The sequence below is a fragment of the Lithobates pipiens genome, unplaced genomic scaffold (genome assembly GCF_037356315.1).
Source record: "Lithobates pipiens isolate NorthernLeopardFrog02 unplaced genomic scaffold, aLitPip1_a1.2 Scaffold_41, whole genome shotgun sequence".
NCBI classification, from domain to species: domain Eukaryota; kingdom Metazoa; phylum Chordata; class Amphibia; order Anura; family Ranidae; genus Lithobates; species Lithobates pipiens.
Genome location: NW_027507861.1, coordinates 4,669,919 through 4,694,440, shown reverse-complemented (window position 1 = coordinate 4,694,440; position 24,522 = coordinate 4,669,919). Strand labels below are relative to the sequence as shown.

The following is a 24,522-nucleotide window of genomic DNA, read 5'->3' as shown; positions in this document are numbered from 1 at the left end:
GCTGGGAGTTTTATTTTTTTGCTAAACGAACAAAAAAAGATGCAAAATAAAAAAAATCATGTTTAACCACTTGCCGACCGCCGCACGACGATGTACGTCGACAGAATGGCACGGGCAGGCATATGGGCGTACATGTACGTCCCTGCCTTCCCGCGGGTGGGGGGCCCGATCGGGCTCCCCCCCCCCTGGTGCCAGCGGCGGTCGGTATCCGTTCAGGAGCGATCCGGGATGAGGGGGCGGCCATTAGTTCATGGCCACCCCCTCGCGATCGCTCCTGACGAATGGAAGTGCAGCGTGACATCACTTCCTCTCCTGTAATGTAAACACGGGCAGAGGAAGTGATGTAATCTCTCCTCCGTGTCTGTATTTTTCGTTCCGGCACCGAGGAGAGAGGATCGGTGAGTTGCACCAACACTACACAATACAGTAGAACATGCCAGGCACACTCTCACCCCCCCAATCACCCCTGCCCCCCCCCCCAGTCACAGTGACACCAATTGCATTTTTTTTTTTGCATTGGTGTCATTTGTGACTGTAATAACTGTTAGGACAGTTAGGGTTAGCCCCCTTTAGTTCTAATGTACCCCCCTAACCCCCCCAATAAAGGTTTAACCCCGTGATCACCCCCCGTCGCCAGTGTCACTAAGGCTGGGTTCACATTGCAGCGGTTTATGAGAACGGATGTGATTCGCACCGCACTGCAGTGCAAATCACATCCGATCTCTGTGCGATTCGAGTTCAGCCATACAGATAGTATGGCTGAATTCGCATCGCACCCGCCGCAAACTCGCACGGGACCCTTTTTTTGGTCAGCAGCAGAATCGGATCGCATGGGTGTTCACACCATGCGATCCGATTCCTGTCCGAGTTTGCAGATCGCACTGCGATATGCGAACTGATCTTGGTGTCATTAAAGTTTCGATGACACTCCCAGCAGTTCGCATAGGGCAGTGTGAACTGCCGCCGGGAGGCATGCGATGTAGGAACCCGCCGCGGATTCGTGGCGTTCCCGCATCGCTCCAGTGTGAACCCAGCCTAATAAGCGATTGTTTTTCTGATCGCTGTATTAGTGTCACAGGTGACGCTAGTTAGGCAGGTAGGTATTTAGGTTCGCCGCAGCTTTTTATAGCGCCAGGGACCCCCATATACTACCGCATAAAGCCCCCTGATTGCCCCCTAGTTAACCCTTTCACCAGTGATCACCATATAACTGTAATGCCCCGTACACACGAGAGGGATTAAGTCTGACAGACCTCCAAAGGAGTTCCGCCGGAGTTCCGCCGGAGTTCCGACGGAGTTCTGGCGGACTTTTCGACCGAACGGACTTGACCACACACCATCACACCAAACTCCGACGGAGTCGAACGTGATGACGTACGACTGGATTCGACGTAGGAAGTTCCTAGACAGTAGCCAATAGCTGCCCTAGCGTCGGTTTTAGTCCGTCGGAGTAGCACACACACGAGCGGATTTTTCAAAGGGGACCGGGTCCGGCGGAGTTCCGTCGGGAAAATTTAAAGCATGCTTCATTTCTAAAGTCCGTCAGACTTTAGCTTCGCTAAAGTCCGTTGCAGCCCACACACGATCGGATAGTCCGCCGGACTCAGTCCGTCGGAGTTTGGATGTCGAAAAGTCCGCTCGTGTGTACGGGGCATTACAGGTGACGCTGGTTGGTTAGTTATTTTTTTATAGTTTCAGGGCACCCGCCATTTATTACCTAATAAAGGTTTAACCCCCTAATCACCCGGCGGGTGATATAAGTTTGAGGGTCAGATAAGGTCTGCGTCGCCCCAGGCAGCGCTAGGTTAGTGCCAGTACCGCTAACACCCACACGCAAGGCATACACCTCCCTTAGTAATATAGTATCTGATCAGATCTATATTAGCGTCGCCAGCAGTTTAGGTTTCCCAAAACGCATTGTTAGCGGGATCAGCCCAGATACCTGCTAGCACCTGCGTTTAGCCCCTCCGCCAAGCCCAGACCAGCCCACCCAAGTGCAGTATCGATCGATCACTGTCACTTACAAAACACAACACACATAACTGCAGCGTTCGCAGAGTCAGGCCTGATCCCTGCGATCGCTAACAGTTTTTCTTGTAGCGTTTTGATACAGTCGCTGACAGCCTAGGTGCTTTTTTACCTGTGAGTCTCACTAGTGTACCCCTAAATTTAGGGGTGTCTACTTTCCAAAATGGGGTCATTTGGGGGGGGGGGGTTGTGCCATCTTGGCATTTTATGGCCTTCAAAACTGCGATAGGTAGTGAGGAGTTAAATCAAAAATTTACACCCTTAGAAAGCCTGAAAGCAGTGCTTGGTTTTCGGGGCCCCGTATGCGGCTAGACTCCCAAAAAATCCCACACATGTGGTATCCCCGTACTCAGGAGAAGCAGCAGAATTTATTTTGGGGTATCATTTCACATATAACCATGGCATGTGTGAGCAATATATCATTTAGTGACAACTTTGTGAAAAAAAAAAGTTTGTAATATTCCCGCAACTTGTGGCAAAATATAAAATATTCCATGGACTCAACATGCCTCTCAGCAAATAGCTTGGGGTGTCTACTTTCTAAAATGGGGTCATTTGTGGGGGTTTTGTGCCATCTTGGCATTTTATGGCTTTCAAAACTGTGATAGGTACGGGTAGTGAGGAGTGAAATTACAAATGTACGCCCTTAGAAATCCTGAAGGATTGGTGCTTGGTTTTCGGGGCCCCGTACGCGGCTAGGCTTCCAAAAAGTCGACCACATGTGGTATCCCCGTACTCAGGAGAAGCAGCAGAATGTATTTTGGGGTACAATTCCACATATAACCATGGCATGTGTGAGCAATATATCATTTAGTGACAACTTTGTGTAAAAAAAAAAAAAAAAAAAATTTTTGTCATTATTCAATCGCTTGAGGCAAGAAAATAAAATATTCAATGGGCTCAACATGCCTCTTATCAATTTCCTTAGGGTGTCTACTTTCCAAAATGGGGTCATTTGGGGGGGTTTTGTACTGCCCTGCCATTTTAGCAACTCAAGAAATGAGATAGGCAGTCATAAACTAAAAGCTGCGTAAATTCCAGAAAACTTACCTCAGTTTGTAGATGTGACAACTTTTGCGCAAACCAATAAATATACAGTTATTGACTTTATGTTTACCAAAGACATGTGGCTGAATACATTTTGCCCTAAATGTATGACTAAAATTGAGTTTATTGGATTTTTCTAATAACAAAAAGATGAAAATATCTTTTTTCAAAATTTGCGGTCTTTTTACGTTTATATCGCAAAAAATAAAAATCGCAGAGGCAATCAAATACCTTTAAAAGAAAGCTCTATTTGTGGGAAAAAAAGGATGCAAATTTCGTTTGGGTACAACATTGCATGACCGCACAATTACCAGTTAAAGCAGCGCAGTGCCAAATTGTAAAAAGACCTCTGGTCATTGACCAGCAAAATGGTCCGGTCTGAAAGTGGTTAATAGTTTGTTATAAAATTTTGCAAACAGGTAATTTTTCTCCTTCATTGAAATGCGCTGATGAGGCGGCACTGGTGAGCAATGATAGGCTGCACTGGTGGGCACCGATAGGCACAGATAAGGTGGTACTGATAGGCGCAGATAAGGCAGCACTAATGGGCACAAATAAGGCAGCACTGATGAGAAAAGATGGGCACAGATAAGATGGCATGGATGGGTGGCACGGATGGGCACGGATAGGTATCACTGATAGATGGGACTGATGGGCACTGATAGGTGGCACTGCTGGGCACTGATGGGCGGCACTGCTGGGCACTGGTAGATGACACTGATGGGCACGGATATGTGGCACTGAGGTGCAGCACTGTTGAGGCAGATTGTGGGCACTGATAGGTGGCACTGTGGTCACTGATAGGTGGCACTGTGGTCACTGATGGGTGGCACTTTTTAATATCTGGGTGGCACTGGCAGGTGGCAGATGGGCACTGATGAGCTGGCCGTGATCGGGACTGAACTCCCTCTCAAGTCCGCTGGTGATCAGCTTTTTTTTTTCTCTCCTCGCGCTGAGCGCGAGGAGGAAAAATAGCCGATTACCGGCTCTGTTGTGTCACATGATCAGCTGTCATTGGCTGACAGCTGATCACGTGGTAAGCGGTCGGGATCGACCCCTTGCTCCGATCCGTGATCAGGCGAGTCTCATAGACTCGCTGATCACAGAGCGCGCCGCGCGTGCCCCTCGGGGGGGGGGGGGGGGGGCGCAGGCCGCTTGTGCACGGGACGACGTCAATAGACGTCGTCCCGGGCAAAGCAGGTCCGCGCTGTAGCCGTCATTCGGCTATAGCGCGGATCTCTAGTGGTTAATTATACTCTGAATATCTCCAATTTTGTCATTATGAATATCTGGAGACTGATCTAAATGTACTTGTTGACATTATTTCTAAAAACTTTTCAGTAAAAAGATTGAAATATAAATCCTCTCCCTAAGCTCTGGAAACATCTATCTTTCAGATAGAGAGTTTATAGTGCAGGGGTCAAGACTACACCTACACCACTGCCTCCCATCTCTTGACTTGGGTTTGAGAATGTAAAGACATAGCTCTCCACCTCTGCCAGCAAAACAAAGTTCAAGTAAGCCTTATGCCCCGTACACACGATCGGACTATCCGGCGGACCAGAGCCCACCAGACAATCCGCCCGTGTGTGGGCTCCGGCTGATTTTTTTTTCCCCCAAAAGTCCAGCGGACTTATAAAGAAGTTTTGACTCAAAATTGTCCGCCGGACTCGGCAGTCAGGTGGACAATCTGCACGTCTGTGTGCTAGTTCGCTGGACTTTTGAAATGAACGGACTTGCCCACACACGTAAAAAAAAAGTCTGTTCATTTTGAACGCGGCTCCAGGTAGACGGGACTAGCGCAGGAAGTCAATTTCGCCGCCTCCATCAGAGAGATTGACACGTCGCTAGCCCTTCACCTGGTATGGACTTAAAGGGGAAGCCCTATGCCGAAAAAGCAGCGTGGGGGTCCCCCCAAAGTCCATTACAGACCCTTATCCAAGAATGCAGCCCGGCCGGTCAGGAAAAGGGGTGGGGACGAGCGAATGCCCCCCCTCCTGAACCATACCAGGCCATGTGCCCTCAACATGGGGGGTGCTTTGGGGAAGGGGGGCCCTGCGCCCCCCAACCCCAAAGCACCTTGTCCCCATGTTGATGAGGACAAGGGCCTCTTCCCAACAACCCTGGCCGTTGGTTGTCGGGGTCTGCGGGCAGGGGGCTTATCAGAATCTAGGAGCCCCTTTTATAAGGGGGCCCCTTACCCTATGTGAATGAATATGGGGTACGATGTACCCCTACCCATTCACCTGGTGAAAAAAAGTGTAAATAAATAAAAAAGTTTTTAAATTTATTGGACAGCTCCAGTGGTCTTCTCTTCTTTAGTCTTGGGGGGGGGGGGGGGGTCTTCTCACCGGACTCCTCTGCTATCTTCTGCTAGCTCTTTTTATAGCGGAGGAGCCCGGCTTTCTTCTTCGTCATCGCTGCCATCCGGGGGTCTTCTTCCGACTTCAGGGTCTTGTCCCGCTGTTCGGGGGTCTTGTTCCCCTCTTTGTTTCTTCTGCCGGGCCTCTGCTATCTTCTGCTAGTGTTGCCCGATCTTCTGCCGCTGTCGCTGCTGCCGCCACCTTCTTCTCTTCTTCCTTGCGATGTTGACACAACACTCTCTCTGGCCACAGTGGCAGGGACGCATTGTGTGGTGACTTATATAGGGACAAGGGGTGGGGTCAACATGTGACATCACCCAGTGACCCCGCCCCTTGTCCCTATATAAGTCGCCGCACAATGCGTCCCTGCCATTGTGGCCAGAGAGAGCGTCGTGTCAACATCGGGGAGAGGAGGAGGAGGAGGAGGGGGGAGAAGAAGGTGAAGAAGGAGAAGAAGGGGAAAAAAGAAAGAAGAAAAAAGGAGGAAGAAAAAAGGAGGAAGGAGGAAGGAGGAGGAGAAGAAGGCGACAGTGACAGAAGACCGGGCCAACGCTAGTAAAAGAGCTATAAGAAGATAGCAGAGGCCCGGCAAGAAGAACTGAAGAGTGGGACAAGACCCCAGAAGAGTGGGACAAGACCCCGAAGTCAGAAGAAGACCCCCTGACGCCGGCGGCTACGAAGAAGAAAGCTGGGCTCCTTCGCTAGTAAAAGAGCAGAAGATAGCGGAGGAGTCCGGCGAGAAGACCCCCCCCCCCCCCCCAAGACGGAAGACCACTGGAGCTGTCTAATAAATTATTTTTTAAAAAAAACTTGTGTTGTTTTTTTATTTACACTTTTTTCACCAGGGGAATGGGTAGGGGTACATCGTACCCTATACTTATTCATGTAGGGTGGGGGGCCGGTATCTGGGGGCCCCCTTATTAAAGGGGGCTCCTGGATTCTGATAAGCCACCCGCCCACAGAACTGACAACCAACGGCCAGGGTTGTCGTGAAGAGGCCCTTGTCCTCATTAACATGGGGACAAGGTGCTTTGGGGTGGGGGGCCGCAGGGCCACCCTTCCCCAAAGCACCCCCCCCCATGTTGAGGGAACGCAGCCTGGAGGGGGGGGGAGCTCACTCATCCCCACCCCCTTCCCTGACCGGCCGGGCTGCGTGCTCGGATAAGGGTCTGTAATGGACCTTGGGGGGGGCCCCCACGCTGTTTTATTGGCATAGGGCTTCCCCTTTAAGTCCATACCAGGTGACGGGTCTAGCGAGGTGTCAATCTGGCCGATGGAGGCGACGACATTGACTTCCTTCGCTAATCCTGTCTACCTGGAGACACGTTCAAAATGAACTGACTTTTCTCCATGTGTGGGCGTTCATTTCAAAAGTCCGGCGGACTCCCGCCATAGTCCGGCGGGTTATTCCCCGGACCTAGTCCTCCAGGAAAGGTCCGGTCGTGTGTGGGCAGAGCCACTCTGAAAAGTTTGGCGGGCCTCCGCTGTAAAGTCCGGTGGGTGGTCCGCTGGACTAAGTCCGCTGCATAGTCCGATTGTGTGTATGAGGCATTAGAAGAATTGCTCCGTCAGGGATCTTGATAGACCAGGAGCATGGGGCCGAAGACCCAAGGCACATGCGCCAGTTACCTAGGTCAAGCAACGCCTATGGTGAAAATCAACATTTTGCTGCCAGCTGAACCCCCCGAATCTCCATAAATTCATCCTAGATACATGAACTGTGTCTGCAGCAGAGAAGGAAGATTATCCGAGAGAAATCCAGGAATACAGGACGGGGAACACAGCTCAGGAAAGTGACCAGGGGATTACAGGCTGATATCACCCAGCCCCGGCCCTACTCTGGACCAATCAGTGAGCAGTATGGGTGGAGGAATGTATTTAGTGTTAATGACCCACCTGTGCTGATCTCTGTAGGAGTGTCCTCCTCTATAAGTGTCCCCGTTATTCCATCCTCCTCCATAGACTGCTGATCATCCCTCACATACCTCTCTTCTTCTTCTGATTTCACCTCAAATTCTATATCGATTGGATCTCCACTCTAAACCAAGAAAATGAGAGAAAACTGGAGTTAGTACTTACCGGTAACTCCTTTTCCGGTGGTCTTCCAGGACAGCCCTTGAGAGATGGAGCTCCTCCCATCGACACAGGAAACACATTGCCACAGTTCAAAAGGCGGTCCCTCAGGTCCCTGGTCAGTCATTCACCAAGAACCGAAGGATGGAACTGAAAAACATATAAACCATAACAGGTAATAACATTAGTACATCACTACAATCAAATAAAGGGTGGGATCGTGCTGTCCTGGAAGACCACCGGAAAAGGAGTTACCGGTAAGTACTAACTCCAGTTTTCCCAAGTGTTCTTCCAGGACAGCCCTTGAGAGGATCCCCAAGTACTTACCAGATTAGGGGGGGACCACGGCCTGGAGGACTTTCCTCCCAAAGGCCTGATCCTGACTAGACATTAAGTCCAGTCGGTAATGCCTTGTAAAGGTGGAAAAGCTTGACCATGTGGCTGCTTTATATACCTGCTCCGGGGTGGCACCAGCTCTTTCTGCCCAGGATGCAGACAACGCTCTTGTGGAGTGAGCTTTAACACCCTCAGGAGGATCTCTATTCAAGGCCTTATACCCCTCTGCTATAGCTAGCCTAATCCATCTAGCTATGGTTACTTTTGAAGCTTTCTGTCCCCTACGCTGTCCGGAAAAAAGGACAAAAAGGGAGTCTGAAATTCTGAATGGATTTGTTACTTTAAGGTATTCTAGAATACACCTCCTCACATCCAATAAATGAAAACATTCCTCTTTCTCATTTGCTGCATTTTGACAAAATGAAGGGAGGACAATATCTTGGGACCTATGGAAGCTAGATGCTACCTTTGGTAAGAACCCAGGGTCTGTCTTTAGTATGACTCTGTCTTCTAGGATCTGTAGAAAAGGTTCCCTGATGGAAAGGGCTTGGATTTCACTGACCCTACGGGCTGAAGTGATTGCCACCAGGAGAACTGTCTTAAAGGTAATAAGCCTTAGGGAGGCCTCTGAGATAGGCTCAAAGGGTGACCCCAAGAAAGCTTTTAGCACAACTGCTAAATCCCAGGATGGGACTTTGGTGATTCTGACTGGCTTGCGTCTAGCGACTGCCTTACAGAATCTAGCGACAAAAGGATTTTCCTGTAAGCGTTCATCTAGGTACACACTTAAGGCAGCTATCTGTACCTTAATAGTACTTAGGGTTAAACCCTTGTTTACACCTTCCTGTAAAAACTGTAGAATATTAGCCGTATTTATGTCACGGCTATTCAGCCAGCTATTAAATTTTTTCCAGACTTTTTTGTAAATAGCCCTCGTGACTGGTTTGCGACTCTGTAGTAAGGTCGCAATTACCTCATCTGTCAGGCCCTTACTCTTTAAGATTTCCTCTTCAGTAACCACGCTGACAGCTTCAGTGTGGCGACCTGCGGATGGTAAAGAGGTCCCTGCGACAGGAGGTCCTGTCTGTAGGGAAGTCTTAGAGGCGGACAATCTGTCAATTGTAGCAACGTTGTGAACCACGGTCTCCTGGGCCAAAAAGGTGCTACTAGAATCAAACAGGTTTTCTCCTTGAGGAATCTTGCTAGGACCCTCGGAATGAGATGAAGAGGGGGAAATGCATACGCCAGACTGAAAGTCCATGGAGTTTGCAAGGCATCTACCGCCAGGGGTTGATCTCCTGGGTTTAGCGAGAAAAAATTGGGAACCTTTGCATTTTTCTTGCTCGCAAAAAGGTCTACCTCTGGTTTTCCCCAGTGAGCTGTTATGAGATTGAATGCCTCTGGGTGTAAAGGACCATTCTTGGTTCGAAATCTTTTGTCGACTCAAGAAGTCCGCCGTGTTGTTCAGCTCCCCTTTCAGGTGAACTGCAGAAATGGATTCCAGATTGGCTTCTGCCCACTGGAGAATGCGTCTGGCTACCAACATCAAACGAGGATTTCTGGTTCCTCCTTGTTTGTTTATGTATGCTACAGCCGTCGTATTGTCTGAACGGACTTGTAGATGGTGACCCTGTATTGCGGGGTGAAAAGCTAGAACAGCTCTCAGGATTGCTGTTAGTTCTTTCCAATTGGAAGAGAAACATTTCTCCTCCGGGGTCCACTTGTCCTGGACCCAGCTTGAGCCTAGGTGGGCTCCCCAGCCCCAACTGCTTGCATCCGTTGTTAGTGTTGAAGTGATAGGAAGGACCCAATGAACCCCTTTGTTTAGGTTCTCCCTGTCCTTCCACCACCAGAGGGAGCGTTTTACCCTTGAGGGGATCGATACCTCCTCCTCCAGATCTCTGCCTCTTAATTGTTCTAACAGAAAACCCTGAAGTTCTCTTTGATGGAACCTGGCCCATTGTACGGCTGGAATGGCTGCCGTCATAAGACCTAAGGCCGACATTACTTCCCTCACCGTACATTTGGGGCTGCATTGAAGAAAAGATATTCTCTGCCACAGATTCAAAATCTTTTCTTCCGGCAGTATAATTTTCTGATCTACAGACTTGATCCAGTACCCCAGATACAGGATCTCCTGTGTTGGGGTTGTCTTGGATTTCTCCTGACTGACAATCCACCCTAATCGACTCAGGTTGAGTTGAGTCAATTCCAGGTCCTGAGAAAGACGACTCTCTGAGTGGGCTGTTAGGAGCAGATCGTCTAGGTAGGGGATAATTGAGACTGATTGAAGCCTCAGTGGAACTAAAGCCTCTCCGAGAACCTTGGTAAAGATTCTCGGAGAGGATGATAGACCGAAGGGAAGTGCTCTGCACTGAAAGTGGTAAACCTTTGTGTCTATCTGCACTGCCATCCAAAGGAATTTCTGGCATTCCTCCCTTATTGGAATATGCAGATAAGCATCCCTTAGGTCCAGGGTTGCCATAAATGTCTCTTTCTGCAGGAGATTCTTTATGGAATAAATGGACTCCATCCGAAATCTCTTGTAACGGATGGAGCGATTCAGTGGACGGAGGTTCATAATTAGTCTGAATCTCCCTGACGGTTTTCTTACCACAAAAATGTGCGAGTAAAAACCGTCCCCTTGTTCCTGAATAGGGACTGGTGTCAATACTTCTTTATCTACCATTTCCCCTATTAGTAAAGGTAAGGCCCTGGCCTTTTCTGAGTGACTTGGAAGCTGTCACCAGAAATTTGGAAGGAGGGTTGCTGTGAAATTCCAGCGTATGACCCCTTTTTATTATATTTAAGACAAACTCGTTCGAGGTTGTCTCTTCCCATTGTGGAAGAAATTTGCTTAATCTTCCTCCCACAGGAACCCTGACGTCACTGGGGTTTGGGATCCTGATTGGGGCGGCTAAACAGTATGCCCCCTTTTCCTTTCCCTTTATGTCCCGACCAATGTTTTTTGGGGGTTGAACTCTTCTCTGGTTTAGAGGGTTCCTTAACCTCCCTGGCGGTATGATTCAGTCTGGAATAAGGTGCTGAAAGCGGTACAATTATTTTGCATGGAAATCTGGCTTTTATTTTGTAGTCCTGTAATTCTTAGGAATAACGCTCTGAAATCTCTTCAAACCAGAGTCTAGCGGACATCCCGGGTATGATAAAGTTTATAATATAATAAAGAATAATAAAAATTATTCAATAATGTAATCAAATCCCCAAAAAAATGAAAAAGGGACATGTTTTGGTTGCTATGGACAATCTCCAAATTACAAGCAGTAAAAAACAGTATTTATAACATAAAAGTGCATGCAGGGCATTGTACAGACCACTAGGGACAAAGGGGGTGTGTATTTTTTACTACAGCACTGTAATCTGTAAGATTACAGTGCTGTGTGTCTTTTGTGTCTTTTTACATTTTTGAATTTGCCGCCGTTCTCCGCTCCCGTGCGCCGTAACGTCGCAGGGAACGGAGCTCGGCGGCATTCGGCACTGTGAATCGAGCGCAGGACGGCTCGATCACACAGCGCGGCGGACATCGCTGGATCCAGGGGACAAGGTAAGTGACGTTACCCGTGTCCTCCCCTGCATCGAGCGGTGCAAGCCCGAGTCTGGCTCGGGGTTACCGCTATTGTAATGAAATTCCCAACCCGAGCCAGACTCGGGATTACCGCTAAGGAGGTTAAAGGGACGAAAAAATTTTCTTTGAAAATTTTTCTTTTTTGCGGGAAAGGTTTTCTTTTTGTCCGCCGTCCTTTCTAAGGCGGAGTCTAATTCAGGCCCGAAGACTAAGTCTCCTGTAAAAGGGACGCTGCACAGGCGGGTTTTAGACGCCGTGTCTCCCCCCCAGGTTTTCATCCATACTGACCTCCTTGCTGCCACTGAAAGTGCTGCAGATTTAGCCGTAAATTTTACGGAGTCCGTGGAGGCGTCAGAGATGAAACTGGTGGCCTTAAAAAGCATAGGGAAGGATTTCAAAAGCTCCCCCCTAGGAGTGCCTGCTTTTAAGTGTTCTTGTAGTTGCGATAACCAGAACTCCAGGTTTCTAGCTACACAAGAAGTGGCTAGAGCTGGTTTTAAGCCTGCCATAGAGGCATCCCAGGCCCTCTTTAAGACAATGTCTGTTCTCCTGTCCATGGGATCTTTCAGGTGGCCCATATCCTCAAAGGCCAGGTCAGCCTGCTTTGAGATTTTGGACAGAGGGGCATCTAGTTTAGGATTTTTATTCCAGACCGCCTCTGGGCTCTCATCAAAAGGGAACCTTCTCTTAAGGGATTTAGGAAAGAAAACCTTTTTGTCTGGTTCAGACCACTCCTTAAGGACAAGGTCAGAAAGCACCTTATGTATAGGGAAAACCCTTGCTTTCTTTTTCCCAGAGCCTCATACATTTGATCATGTCTGGATAACTGAGTTTCTTCCTCCTCAATTTCCAGCGTGTCATAGATAGCGCCCATTAGCTCATCTACTTCCTCGAGAGATAATCTATATTTTGAGGCTTTGGATGTTGCTTGATCCTCTTCCTGATCGGAATCAGTGTCAGAGGAATCGGGGCTAATCAACGTGGGGCTAGGCTCCCTGAACATACGGGGCTCCCCTGAGCTGGGTGTTGTAAAGCATGGTGAGGAGGAGATTATAGTTGTTTTACTCGTGGAGGCAGCTGCAGCTGACCCCACGTCAGTGATTAACTCCCGGAGGGACTTAAAGGTCGACGCCATTTCCTCTTTAAAGGAGCCCAAAAACTTAGCTAAAGGGGAATCTGCCTCAGATTTAAGCAAGCTTGCAATGCATTGCTTGCATAGGGCTTTGTTAGAGCCAGAGGACAACCTATTCCCACAATTAGGGCACTTTTTGCGGCCTGTCTTGTCTTCCCTTGGCATCTCTTTAGCCTGAAAATAAGAAGACAAAGGATTTCTTAGCGTCAGCACCATGTCCCTCCTAGAATCACCACTAACAAACAACCTCACTGTGAGTAAACCGCCACCGTGGGGCACTACAGGGCCCAGCCTACAAACACCACCACTCCACCAGAGTAATAGCATGCCCAGCAGCCTACCTGGGTTTGGCTGGTGCCTGTCTCCGCCGGAGTATCCTGGGGAATAGCCTCCATGGTCCCCCTCTGACGCTCCGAATCCCGCCGCTAATCCGGTATAGCTGGACGCTGGTCGGGCTTCACAGGCACAGCGCTGGCTCTCCCTCTCCTCCTTGTACCCTTAGAGACCCGGAACCGGAAGTCTCGGCACGCAGTGATGACGCGGTTCCGCCGGAAGTGACGCTCGGAGTCTCCGACCCCCTGCAACAAGGAGCAAAGATGGAAGGTTCCACTCACCGCTCCTGGGGGAAACCGCGCCATTCTGCCCCTGGCCACCTCGGCACTGGAAGGAGGAGGGTAACGGGTCTGCTCCGAATCAGCTGGACGGTACCTGAGCCACAAAGAAAGGTATGGACCCAATACTGTAGCCAAAAAACAGGACCCGGTCCCTTATGGCTAACAGGTTCTCAGGCAGCCCCTGAGAGGGGCCTTCAGGTTCCTGGCAACATGTTCCTCCGACGGAGGAAACACAAATGACTGACCAGGGACCTGAGGGACCGCCTTTTGAACTGTGGCAATGTGTTTCCCGTGTCGATGGGAGGAGCTCCATCTCTCAAGGGCTGTCCTGGAATAACACTTGGGAAAATATCATCTGTAAATCATAATCTTTATTATTGTGACATCACATCTATAAAATCCACACATCACCTCCACAAGTCCATGTTCTAGATGCTCCATCCCACCAACCTTGTAATAATGAGGGATGGTGAGATCTTCCTGTGTGGAATCCCAGGAATACAGAGGATGGTGACATCTCTCTGGGGGGTTTTTGTAGCTGGATGTCTCCACCATGGTGTCCTGGTACAGATCTTTCTGTTCTTTTGCAAACCCTGACTCCTCCATAACCCCATACTCATCATCCTCCTCTTTTATCTCTTCTTTAATATTGACCTGTCTGGAATCCCGGGAATACAGAGGACGGGGACATCTCTCTGGTGGGTTCCCATTACTGGATCCATCTGTAGGAAACACACACACTGACTGAATACATTGTTTCTATGTGTTTATCAGATGATGGGGGATCTAGGTGGAGCCTCCGTACTGCTCTCTCCTTTGCAATAAAGTCTCCTCTTACCCGGTGATGTGAGGGGCGGCTGATTGTCCATCATGACGTCCTTGTAGAGATCCTTGTGTCCTTCTAAATACTCCCACTCCTCCATGGAGAAATAGACAGTGACATCCTGACACCTTATAGGAACCTGACACACACAATGATACAGTCACCATCCAGACACATCCCTTGTCTGTTACTGGATAATGTCCCAGAATTCCCAGAATCCTCCTCACCTCTCCTGTCAGCAGCTCCATCATCTTCTTGGTGACTTCTAGAATCTTCTCCATGTTGTGTCTCTCAGATTTTAGGGAGTCACATGGAGGCACTGTGATGGTCATATGATCACCGGACTTTACAAGAGGAAATCTCTGTATTGAGGAACCAATAGGAACATCATGTAAGAATCCCCCTTGAGATGATTGTAGCCGTATTAGTGTACTTTATTTGCACTAACATACAGTTTTTCAGGACAAGCTTTTGGGGTATTTCCTCATCTTCAATGTCCAAGTAGAACAAAAAACACACAAAATGTACATGGCAATGGTAATAAAACTGGCATAGTGAGATAAAACAGAGGGAGAGCTATAGACTGGGGGGGATAGTTACAGAGGGCAGTCGAAGAACTGTTGGATAACGAGTAAATAAAACTCATATCTAAAAACTTAGACTGTTATCTTGTGTAGCGCTGGCTCCTGAAGGACATGCGCTATGTGTTTTTGAAATGTAATGTTACACCTAAACTGAAGTTTGGTTTGGGTATAATTATTCTAAATTTTGACCTCAGCATCAGTCTGACTGGACTGTAGAGTGCTCGGCCTGGCCATAGGGGGGTGCTGTCTCTTCTGGCAGGCATGGAACCACAGTCTGGTTGGGTGCTTTAAGGTTACTTTCTCTCGGAGCCCGCCCAGTGGGAGCGTCATTCTTGCTGTGCTTTCTGGGAGAGGATACTTAATATGCAGATGTCTCGTGGTTCGAGGTCCTGGTCCAGAAGTATGTTCTGACTCCATGGTCCTGGTCCTCCTGACCAGCCTCCAGGAGGCCTATGGCCTGGCGTGTGGATCCACTCGACTTTACGTCTCGGGGCTGGCTAGCCCAAGGCGGGGAAACAAAGGAAGGGATTCGGAAGTGGTCTGTGGTCATCTCAAGTTGTGGAGAGGTCCAGCAACTTTGTAGTTATCCAGGGGAGGACTCTTTAGAAGAAGGCCACGCAAGGGTTGGCTTCTTAGCAAGAGCCTGGTAAAGCTGAAGGACCTAAGAAAATCCAATCTCACGCGGTATCGCCGGACGGGCTGCAATATACTGGTGTCACGCGAAACTAGTTTCTAGTTTCCTTGATCATGTTCTACAACAAAGTGTGGCAGAGACTTGTTCTTGACTCAAACACCCTGTTGGCTGATAGGCCTTGTGAGAGAGGGACTGTCCAACTAGAGGGAACATCCAGCTGTGAATGACTATTCTCTGGATTGATTCAAAGTAAGAAAGTTCTTTATTACTGACTTTGACACTAAGAGTACCTGGACTTTTCACCTAAACCCTCTGATCCTATACTGAGAGACTGTTGTTAACTACGTTTTAGCAAATAAAAATCCCTTTAAGCGGATCTGCCGTCAATCTCTAAACTTTCTGGTCCATCTACCACGGGAAACCCCTAGACACAAAAAGCGAGCAAAAGAAGGTAACGGTAAGCCCATTAAATTCAGCCGCGCCTTCGGGAGTCAGGGCTACCCTTGTATATCAAAAAGAAGAGCTATTGTAATCCCAGAATCCTCCTCACCTCTACGGTCAGGTCTGAGCTCTATTAATAGAGATAGGAGTGATGTCATGTGACCTCCCAGAATCCTCCTCACCTCTACGGCCAGGTCTGGGTTTTATTAATAGAGATAAAAGTGATGTCATGTGACTTCCCAGAATCCTCCTCAACTCTCCGGTCAGGTCTGTGTTTTATTAATAGAGATGAGTGTGATGTCATGTGACCTCCCTGAATCCTCCTCACCTGTCCGACCAGGTCTGTGTTTTATTAATAGAGATGAGAGTGATGTCATGTGACCTCCTAGAATCCTCCTCACCTGTCCGACCAGGTCTGTGTTTTATTAATAGAGATGAGAGTGATGTCATGTGACCTCCCAGAATCCTCCTCACCTCTCCGGTCAGGTCTGTGTTTTATTAATATAGATGAGAGTGATGTCATGTGACCTCCCAGAATCCTCCTCACCTGTCCGACCAGGTCTGTGTTTTATTAATAGAGATGAGAGTGATGTCATGTGACCTCCCAGAATCCTCCTCACCTCTCCGGTCAGGTCTGTGTTTTATTAATAGAGATGAGAGTGATGTCATGTGACCTCCCAGAATCCTCCTCACCTCTCCGGTCAGGTCTGTGTTTTATTAATATAGATGAGAGTGATGTCATGTGACCTCCCAGAATCCTCCTCACCTCTCCGGTCAGGTCTGCGTTTTATTAATAGAGATAAGAGTGATGTCATGTGACCTCCCAGAATTCTCCTCACCTCTCCGGTCAGCAGGTAGATGATCTCCAGGGTGAGGTTTAGTATCCTCTCAGTCATGTGACTCCGGTCCTTCTCCATCCTCATTCATGCCGTGATTTGATCTATGCAGGTTTCCTTGTAGACAGAGAACTTTGGTAAAAGAAAGTAAGTTATTTGGTTAGTCATAGAATAATATGATGTGGATGTGAGAGGGGGTAACAGTAGGTTTGTTGAACATTTAAGTACCACCATCATGGGAGCACATTGTCTGGACTGTTTAGTGTCTGCTACATTTTTGTATGACTCCGGACCCTCTTGGCCTTCCAAAATACATGTTGGGTTTGTTTTGTTTATGAAGTGGTTTGCGTTGCAAACAGACCACCTCTGAGATTGAGTGCCCACCAAGGGGCAAAGGACTTCCCCTTCTTCATGCCACTTGGCATCCTAGAACATATCACTTCAAAAAGTGATATGGTGAGAAGGCGAATTTCGTCTTCCCCTCCTTCACTGGCAGGTACCAATTCTGTAAGGTCTAAAAATAAGAGGAGGACCATCGCAGACCTAGAGACCACCTCCCACCCCCTGAGCTCTAGAGTCTCCTCTTCCCTCAAATCCCTAAAGCTCGAGTACCCCATTAAGGTCCCTTAGTAGTACTTAAGCCCCATTACCCCCCCAAAGGACTCTCCATTCCAGAACCATCATTATTTTCCTCCCTCTGACACCAATGAGGGAACATATTCTTCATGGCAGACTGGGGAATGTTTTCTTCCTCCTGACCAGCAATATAAGAGGGTATGCTTCATACTCCCTACCCCTGCACTTCATCATTGTCTGTGTAGCACACCCTCGTAGGGACTGCTGATGAACTTGGATGCCCAACTCCTGCACAGCCAAGCACACTGAATTTTCACAAGCAACCAGAGTCTGAGAACAGTCTGTAACTTTGTTTTTGTTATTTATTGAGGGTTAAAATGCTTATAAACCCTTACAGACCACTTTGACCTACAGGTAAGCCTAGATTAAGGCTTACTTGCAGGTCCAACAAATATCTCCTAAACCTACACGGTTTAGGAGATATTTGCAGAAAGACAGGCACCGCTGTCTACAGCGCGTGTGACGCAGACAGCGGCGCGCAGGCACACTGAGCATGCTGCTGCTAACGGCAATCATGGCATTAGTGGCGGCTCCCGCGTGCATGCATGGGTGTGACGTCATTGCGGCTCCAGCCAGTCACAGCACCGGAAGCCGCAATACCCGGAAGTCACTCTGGGTATCATGGCAGCGTCGGAGGAGGACAACGAGGGTCACTTTGGGGGCTTCCATCTCAGGTTTGGATCACGTTTAAGACCCTCTGCCTCACCCACAAATGCACACAAGAAGGAAACGCTCCTCAATATCTATGCGACAAAAAAAAAAAAAAAAAAACATTACACACCAAATCGCAATCTCTGATCAACTAACCAAAACCTCCTCCTCATCCCGAAGTCCCGCCACAAAGCAAAGGGAGAATGAAGATTCGCATTCCAAGGACCATGGCTATGGAACGCTCTACCCACTAGCATCCGCATGGAAGAAAACCATCGGGCCTTCAGAAAAAAAAACTCAAGACCAACCTCTTCTAAAGAACAGGAAGCACAGGGCGGATCAAGCGCCTTGAGGCGATTCAGTTGGCATTTGTAGCGCTATACAAGTCATTCATTCAGGTAAGTTATTCATAATGAGCTAGCATGCTATACATACTAGCTCATTATGCCTTTGCCTTGCAGGGTCTATTTTTATTAAGGCTTTCTTCCTCTTTAATAACTTGGATATGGATGGGAGGTTAGGGGATGCCCACTTGACTTCAGCAAAACTTTCAGCATAACTTCAGGGACATCTTCCTATATACAGTCTCCTTCACTTGCCTCTTGCACCCACTTGCGTGCTTCACCCAAATTGCTGTAGGATAATCTGACAGGCTCCCAGCAAGATTTTAGAAATAGCCCTTTACAGGCAGGAACTCGCAGCCCCTTGTTGTGAAGCAAAAATGTAGTGAGACAGCTTGTAACTTCTCTTCTGAGGCCACTGATCTCATCACCACATCTTCAGGCACTGCCAACCCACTTGGCTGCAGCTGCCCCTATCACTAGCCCTCCAGGCTAACTCTCATACCAACCCTCCTGGCTGAATCTGAGAAGGATGAAGACTTTAGCACACTGCTGTCTTCAGGGAGACTGGCTATATGTGTCGGTCTCCCCCCTTGTTACTCCCCAACAGTGTTGCTACTCACTCTGTCCTCTCTTGTTCCCATGTCTCCAGGGAAGCCTCCTCCCGTGGGTTTTAGAAGGATCCTTCCAGCAACCGAGTACCAGCCCAAGGCAGGACACCCCCTCCCCCCAGATTAGGGCATACCCCTGAGGGCCACTGACAGCCTCCTCAACACTATATCTCCTTCTACCACCTGACCGCCCCTGCTGGCATGGACCATATCTACTTAAGGAGTGCTACAAAGAAAAAAGGAGGGAACAAATGCCTAGTGCATTACCTTTAACACCAATTACATTTATTAAAATTGTCAAAGTCACACTCACAAACATGAGAAGATAAAATGCATATCGAACGCAAAACTCCAGTGACAGGGATATCACACTTCTATGGTTGGAAAGCTGATGTGTCCCAGGAGTAGGGATGAGCCGAAGACCCCCCCCTGGTTTGGTTCGCACCAGAACCTTCGAACGGACCTAAAATTCGTACGAACTTTAGAACCCTATTAAAAAGTCTATGGGACTCGAACGTTCAAAATCAAAAGTGCTAATTTTAAAGGCTAATATGCAAGATATGCAAAAGACAACACCAGCAATAAGGGGTATATTCAGGTGTATACTGTGCTGGAGGCACACAACACCCACTAACTCCTGCAGATGGCTGTATTAGAAATTAGAGAACACCAGCAATAAAGGGTAGATACAGGTGTATACTGTGCTGGAGGCACACAACACCCACTAACTCCTGCAGATGGCTGTATTAGAGATTAGAGAACACCAGCAATAAAGGGTAGATACAGGTGTATACTGTGCTGTGCTGGCGGCACACAACACCCACTAACTCCTGCAGATGCCTTTATTATAGAACACCAGCAATAAAGGTTAGATACAGGTGTATACTGTGCTGGAGGCACACAACACCCACTTTAACTTTAAGATGCCTGAGGAAAGAACACACTGTCCCTGCCTATCTAGCTCTTTCCCTGCACACCGGAACACACTACACAAGGCCGCTGCGCTGACGGCCTTATATAGTGTGGGGTGTGTACTAAACCTCCTGAACTATAAATTGGCCACAGGCATCCTGCCTGTGGCCAATTATGTCTCTCCTCGCTGCCGGCGCTGTGATTGGCCAAGCATGCGGGGTCACAGTGCATGCTTGGCCAATCATGAGCCAGAAAAGCACTGCGATGGTGTAGTGCATTGTGGGCCATTTGTGCCACACGAATTATAAGTTCTGAATTTGCCGAACAGACGAACGGTTGGTGTTCGGGTCGAACACCGAGCTCATCCCTAGCCAGGAGACACACTCCCTTCTCAGAGTTGATCCAACTGAATAAGGCCACCATTTATATACTGATACAAAGCCAGGACCTCTCCCCTGCAACAGCTGCACAGGGCAGCACCATAAAAAAAAAAAAAAAATCAAGAGCATGGGAGATTGATTGGCAACCATCGAAAGATAGAGCTTTGTCCATCATCACACCTGATAACATGAGCCTTATCCACAAGCAACGTTCTTCGTATTACCACTAGGATATACTATAGCGTACCTTTAAAACTTCTTGTAAGTGTCTTGTTTTCTTCCGGTGTTTACTTCCTTAATCTATGAGATGTAAAGGCTATATCTTGGTGCAGTCCCTGGAACACATGCCAACTCCCTTGGCCCGCAACAAGCCGGAAGTGCATTGTGCCCGTTGCGCATAATATCGAGCCTCACCTCCATCTCCTAGGGATGCCACTCGCTGTCCTTCTTTCAGCCGTCCCTCCCCGTAAAACGGATTATACAGGGGAGGTGTCAATCATGGCTGTGCATGCAGATGCAATATGAGATGTAAATCGCCTAATGTGAAGTATATAAGCGGAGACACATAGCAAAGATGACTATGCATTAAATATTAATGGACAGACCACTCTAGTCACCTGATTTCTGTCTAACCTTGACATAGCCATTGACATGCTGTTGTAGTGTTTTGACATTTTTCAGGCTAAAGGAGAACAGCATCCCTGCCTTTCCAACCTCTGAGGATTGGCTGAGGCTCCATAAATATTCAAGGCAGCTTCTCCTAATAACCTCCACTCACTAATTTCAGAAGGTTCTCCAACCTTCTAGAACAGAGGGAGGCACCGGGATGAGTCATCCAGCCCTTAACCTTACTGAACCCTGACCCAGATTCCATGGCTCAGACTTAGCTCTGAGTCAAACTATATTTGGCCCACTCTAAATTCTAACACACACTGTACTAACTTCTAGCATACACTAGAGGGTGCTACATCTGCATATTGTAATGATTGCCCATTTGCTGCCTGTGTAGTGTAATAATTGCTATGTATTGCCAGGATGGTCATTGTCTTTCTTATTTATTGTCAGTGCTGTTGGTTTGGAGGACCATATTACTAGAATAGAACTCCAAAATGAATAGAATGTTCCGGTCCTGTAAGTGAGGAAATGTTCTGACCCTGAAGGGGTTAATCTACATTTACACACACTATATATATATATATATATATGTATCATCATCTGCTGGAGATGTCACAATGACTGTGGAGGAAGATGACGGACATGACAGGGGTTTACTGGGTGTAAATGAAAAAAAAATAATATCTTCTTACCTACTCTGCTGCCACTTCCAGCAATGTGTCCTCAGTCTCTACTTCCTCCTGACACACCTCTCACCTTGATCTTCCTATTTATATCTGACATCACTTCCTGTCTGTACCTGACATCACTTCCTGTCTACCATAGGGACTTCCTATCTCAGTATAAGTGAGATCACCGCCTTGTGGAGCTCAGAGGAACTGCAGCCCCGAGAAACATCTCGTAGTGTGAACACGGCCGTGTGCTGTGTGTGTATGTACTGTATAGCCTTAAAGAGGAAGTAAACCCTGATGGGTTTACTTCCTCTTTCATTCCCTGCAAAGGTAAAACATAATGGACTACTATGCATTGCATCGCATCACATTATGTGTCACTTACCTGACACAGCAGCCAGCGAAGTCACCGCTGTCCCCTGTAGTCCGGCGCATCCATCTTCTCGGTGGGTCTCGCTGCTCCACCGCTGTCATTCGGCGAAGCCGCAATGACGTCACTCGCACGGGAGCTGCCATGCGCGGCATATCGGCATTGACAGGTGCCGCGCTCAGTGCGCCTGTGCGCCGCTGTCTACGGCGCATGCGCCGTAGACAGCGGTGCCTGTCTTTCGGCAAATATCTCCTAAACCGTGTAGGTTCAGGAGATATTCCTTGGACCTACAGGTAAGCCTTAATCTAGGCTTGCCTGTAGGTCAAAGTGTGTTGTAAGGGTTTACAACCACTTTAAAGATGGGTCATCTCCACTACCACCAAGGGGGAGAGAATATATATTACTGCCTAGTCCAGCCTTTCCTAGCCAGGGTTCCTTGAGTGGATTTTGGGGGGGAACTCTAGGCAAACAAAACAAGAAAAAAAGTCCAGAAAATCCATACCAGAACCTGATCCAAGGGTGCAGCTTGGCTGGCCATTAAAGGGTGGGACTGCAGGATGAGCATGCCCTCTCCTGAACCATACTAGGCCACATGCCCCGATGTTGTCTTGCCCTGTCTGTGTTCCAATTTCTATCTTGGTAACATAGCATGAGGCATACCTCACACTTATTGGTGGAACTACTTCTATAATATGGAGCAGGCACAAGGATTGGAGGACACCTTCATGCTCAGTGTGGACACATTGACAGTTCAGATGATTGCGGCTGCCATTTGTTAATAAAGAGCCATCAGCAATGGAAGACTTCCATGACTCGCTTCCTCATCCAAGCTCTACATTGGATACCGTCCTCTTTCAGAGCCCAGCAGAGAAAGTGAGTGGTGGAAGTCATTTTTGCTGCCGGCTCTTTGTTAAAAAGTGACAGCCGTGATCATCTGAGATAATACTGCACTTGTAGGTGGAAACAAGAGACATAGACAAAAACAGTGAGAGAGAGAGAGGCGAGAATCTATCCACAGATAGTATCAAGGAGCCAAGTGGTAGTATTGAGCACCAATTCCCCCCTCTCCTCCCACAGAGAGCCAATGCCCTTCCCATCCCCCGCTGAGCACCAGTCTCCCATCTGAGCACCAGTGCTCCCCATTGCTGCCACCAAGCACCAGTGTCCCTCCACCCCACTGAGTGCTAGTAGTGCTCCCAATCTGCCCCCACTGAGCACCAGTGACCCCCCCCCCCCACTGAGTACTAGTGCTCCCCTCTACCTCCACTGAACACCAGTACCCCACTCAACACCCAGTGAGCTTCAGTGCTTCCCCTCTGCTCCAACTGAGCACCAGTAACTCACTCAACACCCAGTAAGCTTCAGTGCTTCCGCTCTACCCCTACAGAGTGGCAGTGCTTTCATTCTGCCCCCAATGAGTCCCAATGCCACTGGGCTCAAGTGCTCCCTACCTGCCCACACTGAGCACCAGTGCCTTCTCAGCAGCTAGCCAGTAAGCTCCAGTACCCACTCTGCATCTACTGATGCCATTGACCCCATGAGCAGCCAGTGAGCTTCAGTGCTCCACATCTCCTCCCACTAAGCACCAGTGTTCCCCCTCTGCCCCCACGAGCATCAGTGCTCCCTCTCTTCCCACACAATGCCCCCTCCATGTCATCCCATTGAGACCAATACCTCTCTTTGTCCCCCTTACTGACCACCTTGGCCACACCTGCCCTCACTGAGCACCTTTGTCCCTTCTTGTCACCCCCTTTGAACACCAGTGTCCCCACCTTCCGTTACTAATCACTATTCCCTCCCTCCACCCCCCCCCCCCACTGAGTACACCAGTACTCCCCTTCTCCCCCCACTGAGTACCCCTTCGGTACTAGATGAAATTAATATTCATTATCATTATTAACTATTTGATTTTGGACTTATGCATCCAACTGCATCTGTTGTAAATGGGCCCTTATTAATTATTCGGGTTTATTTGCTTTGATATACTGCAGTTCTTTCTCTCTGGATCAGAACATGCTGATTAAAAAAATAAATAAAATAAAAATAAAAAATAAATATAATAATAATAATAATAATAATAATAATAACAATAAATAAATAATAAAAAAAAAAATTATATATATATATACAAAAAATACAATATTTAAATAAAAATAAAAATAGAGTGCCTTATCTGAGAGAAAGTAACCACAAATATTTGATATTGCTTGGACAGTAATATCTTATCTTATAGCACTTTAATAGAACAAATGGTGAGGCTGAATCTTAAAATAAACATATGCAGTGTCAGTAGATTTACAGAAATACAATGTAGTGATTATAAAATGTAGCCAGCTGCGGGCTCTTAAAAAATGGAGGAGAGGAGACACTGCACAAAAAAAAATCATAGACTGTTCATTCCCATTGTTGTATCATCTCCTGCCTCTAGAGGGAGATCGCTCTTCCTGTCCAAAGAACAGATGATCTTGGGGCCTGTAGTCCTCCAATTAACATTTATTGAATCCTGAGGCCAATTTGGAACTACAAATCCCAGTGAGCTGTACCAACAAGGGATTCTGGGATAGTCTATAAATTTGACCGTGACTGGCGGGCTGGCTCTCTTGGCCCGGGGACATCTAAGAGGTCGGTCAGGCGTTGCCATTTTGCTCACAGCTGCAGCATTCCAGCCTCACACCAGCATCCGTCCTCAGACCCATCTCTGATAGTATGGGAGGTTCAGTGACACCGCGCATCTTTTATCATATGCTCATCTACACAGCTGACTGCATTGGCCGAGGGGCTCAGAGACCCCCTCTGATATTGCCATCCACGTTTTCTCTGGTCGATGCTATCACAGCTCGC

The 24,522-nt window shown here is 48.0% G+C and overlaps 1 protein-coding gene across 1 annotated transcript; it reads right to left on the bottom strand.

Annotated features, from left to right (window-relative positions):
* Positions 1–13,527: 13,527 nt before the first annotated feature.
* LOC143956765 (uncharacterized) lies at positions 13,528–16,616 on the bottom strand. The gene is made up of 4 exons (XM_077466947.1): positions 16,498–16,616; positions 14,227–14,361; positions 14,015–14,138; positions 13,528–13,898 (listed from the first exon to the last, which is right to left on the bottom strand). Exons 1-4 carry the CDS (start codon positions 16,579–16,581, stop codon positions 13,528–13,530), a joined length of 714 nt encoding a protein of 237 aa, XP_077323073.1. The 5' UTR covers positions 16,582–16,616.
* Between the last annotated feature and the right edge of the window lie 7,906 nt (positions 16,617–24,522).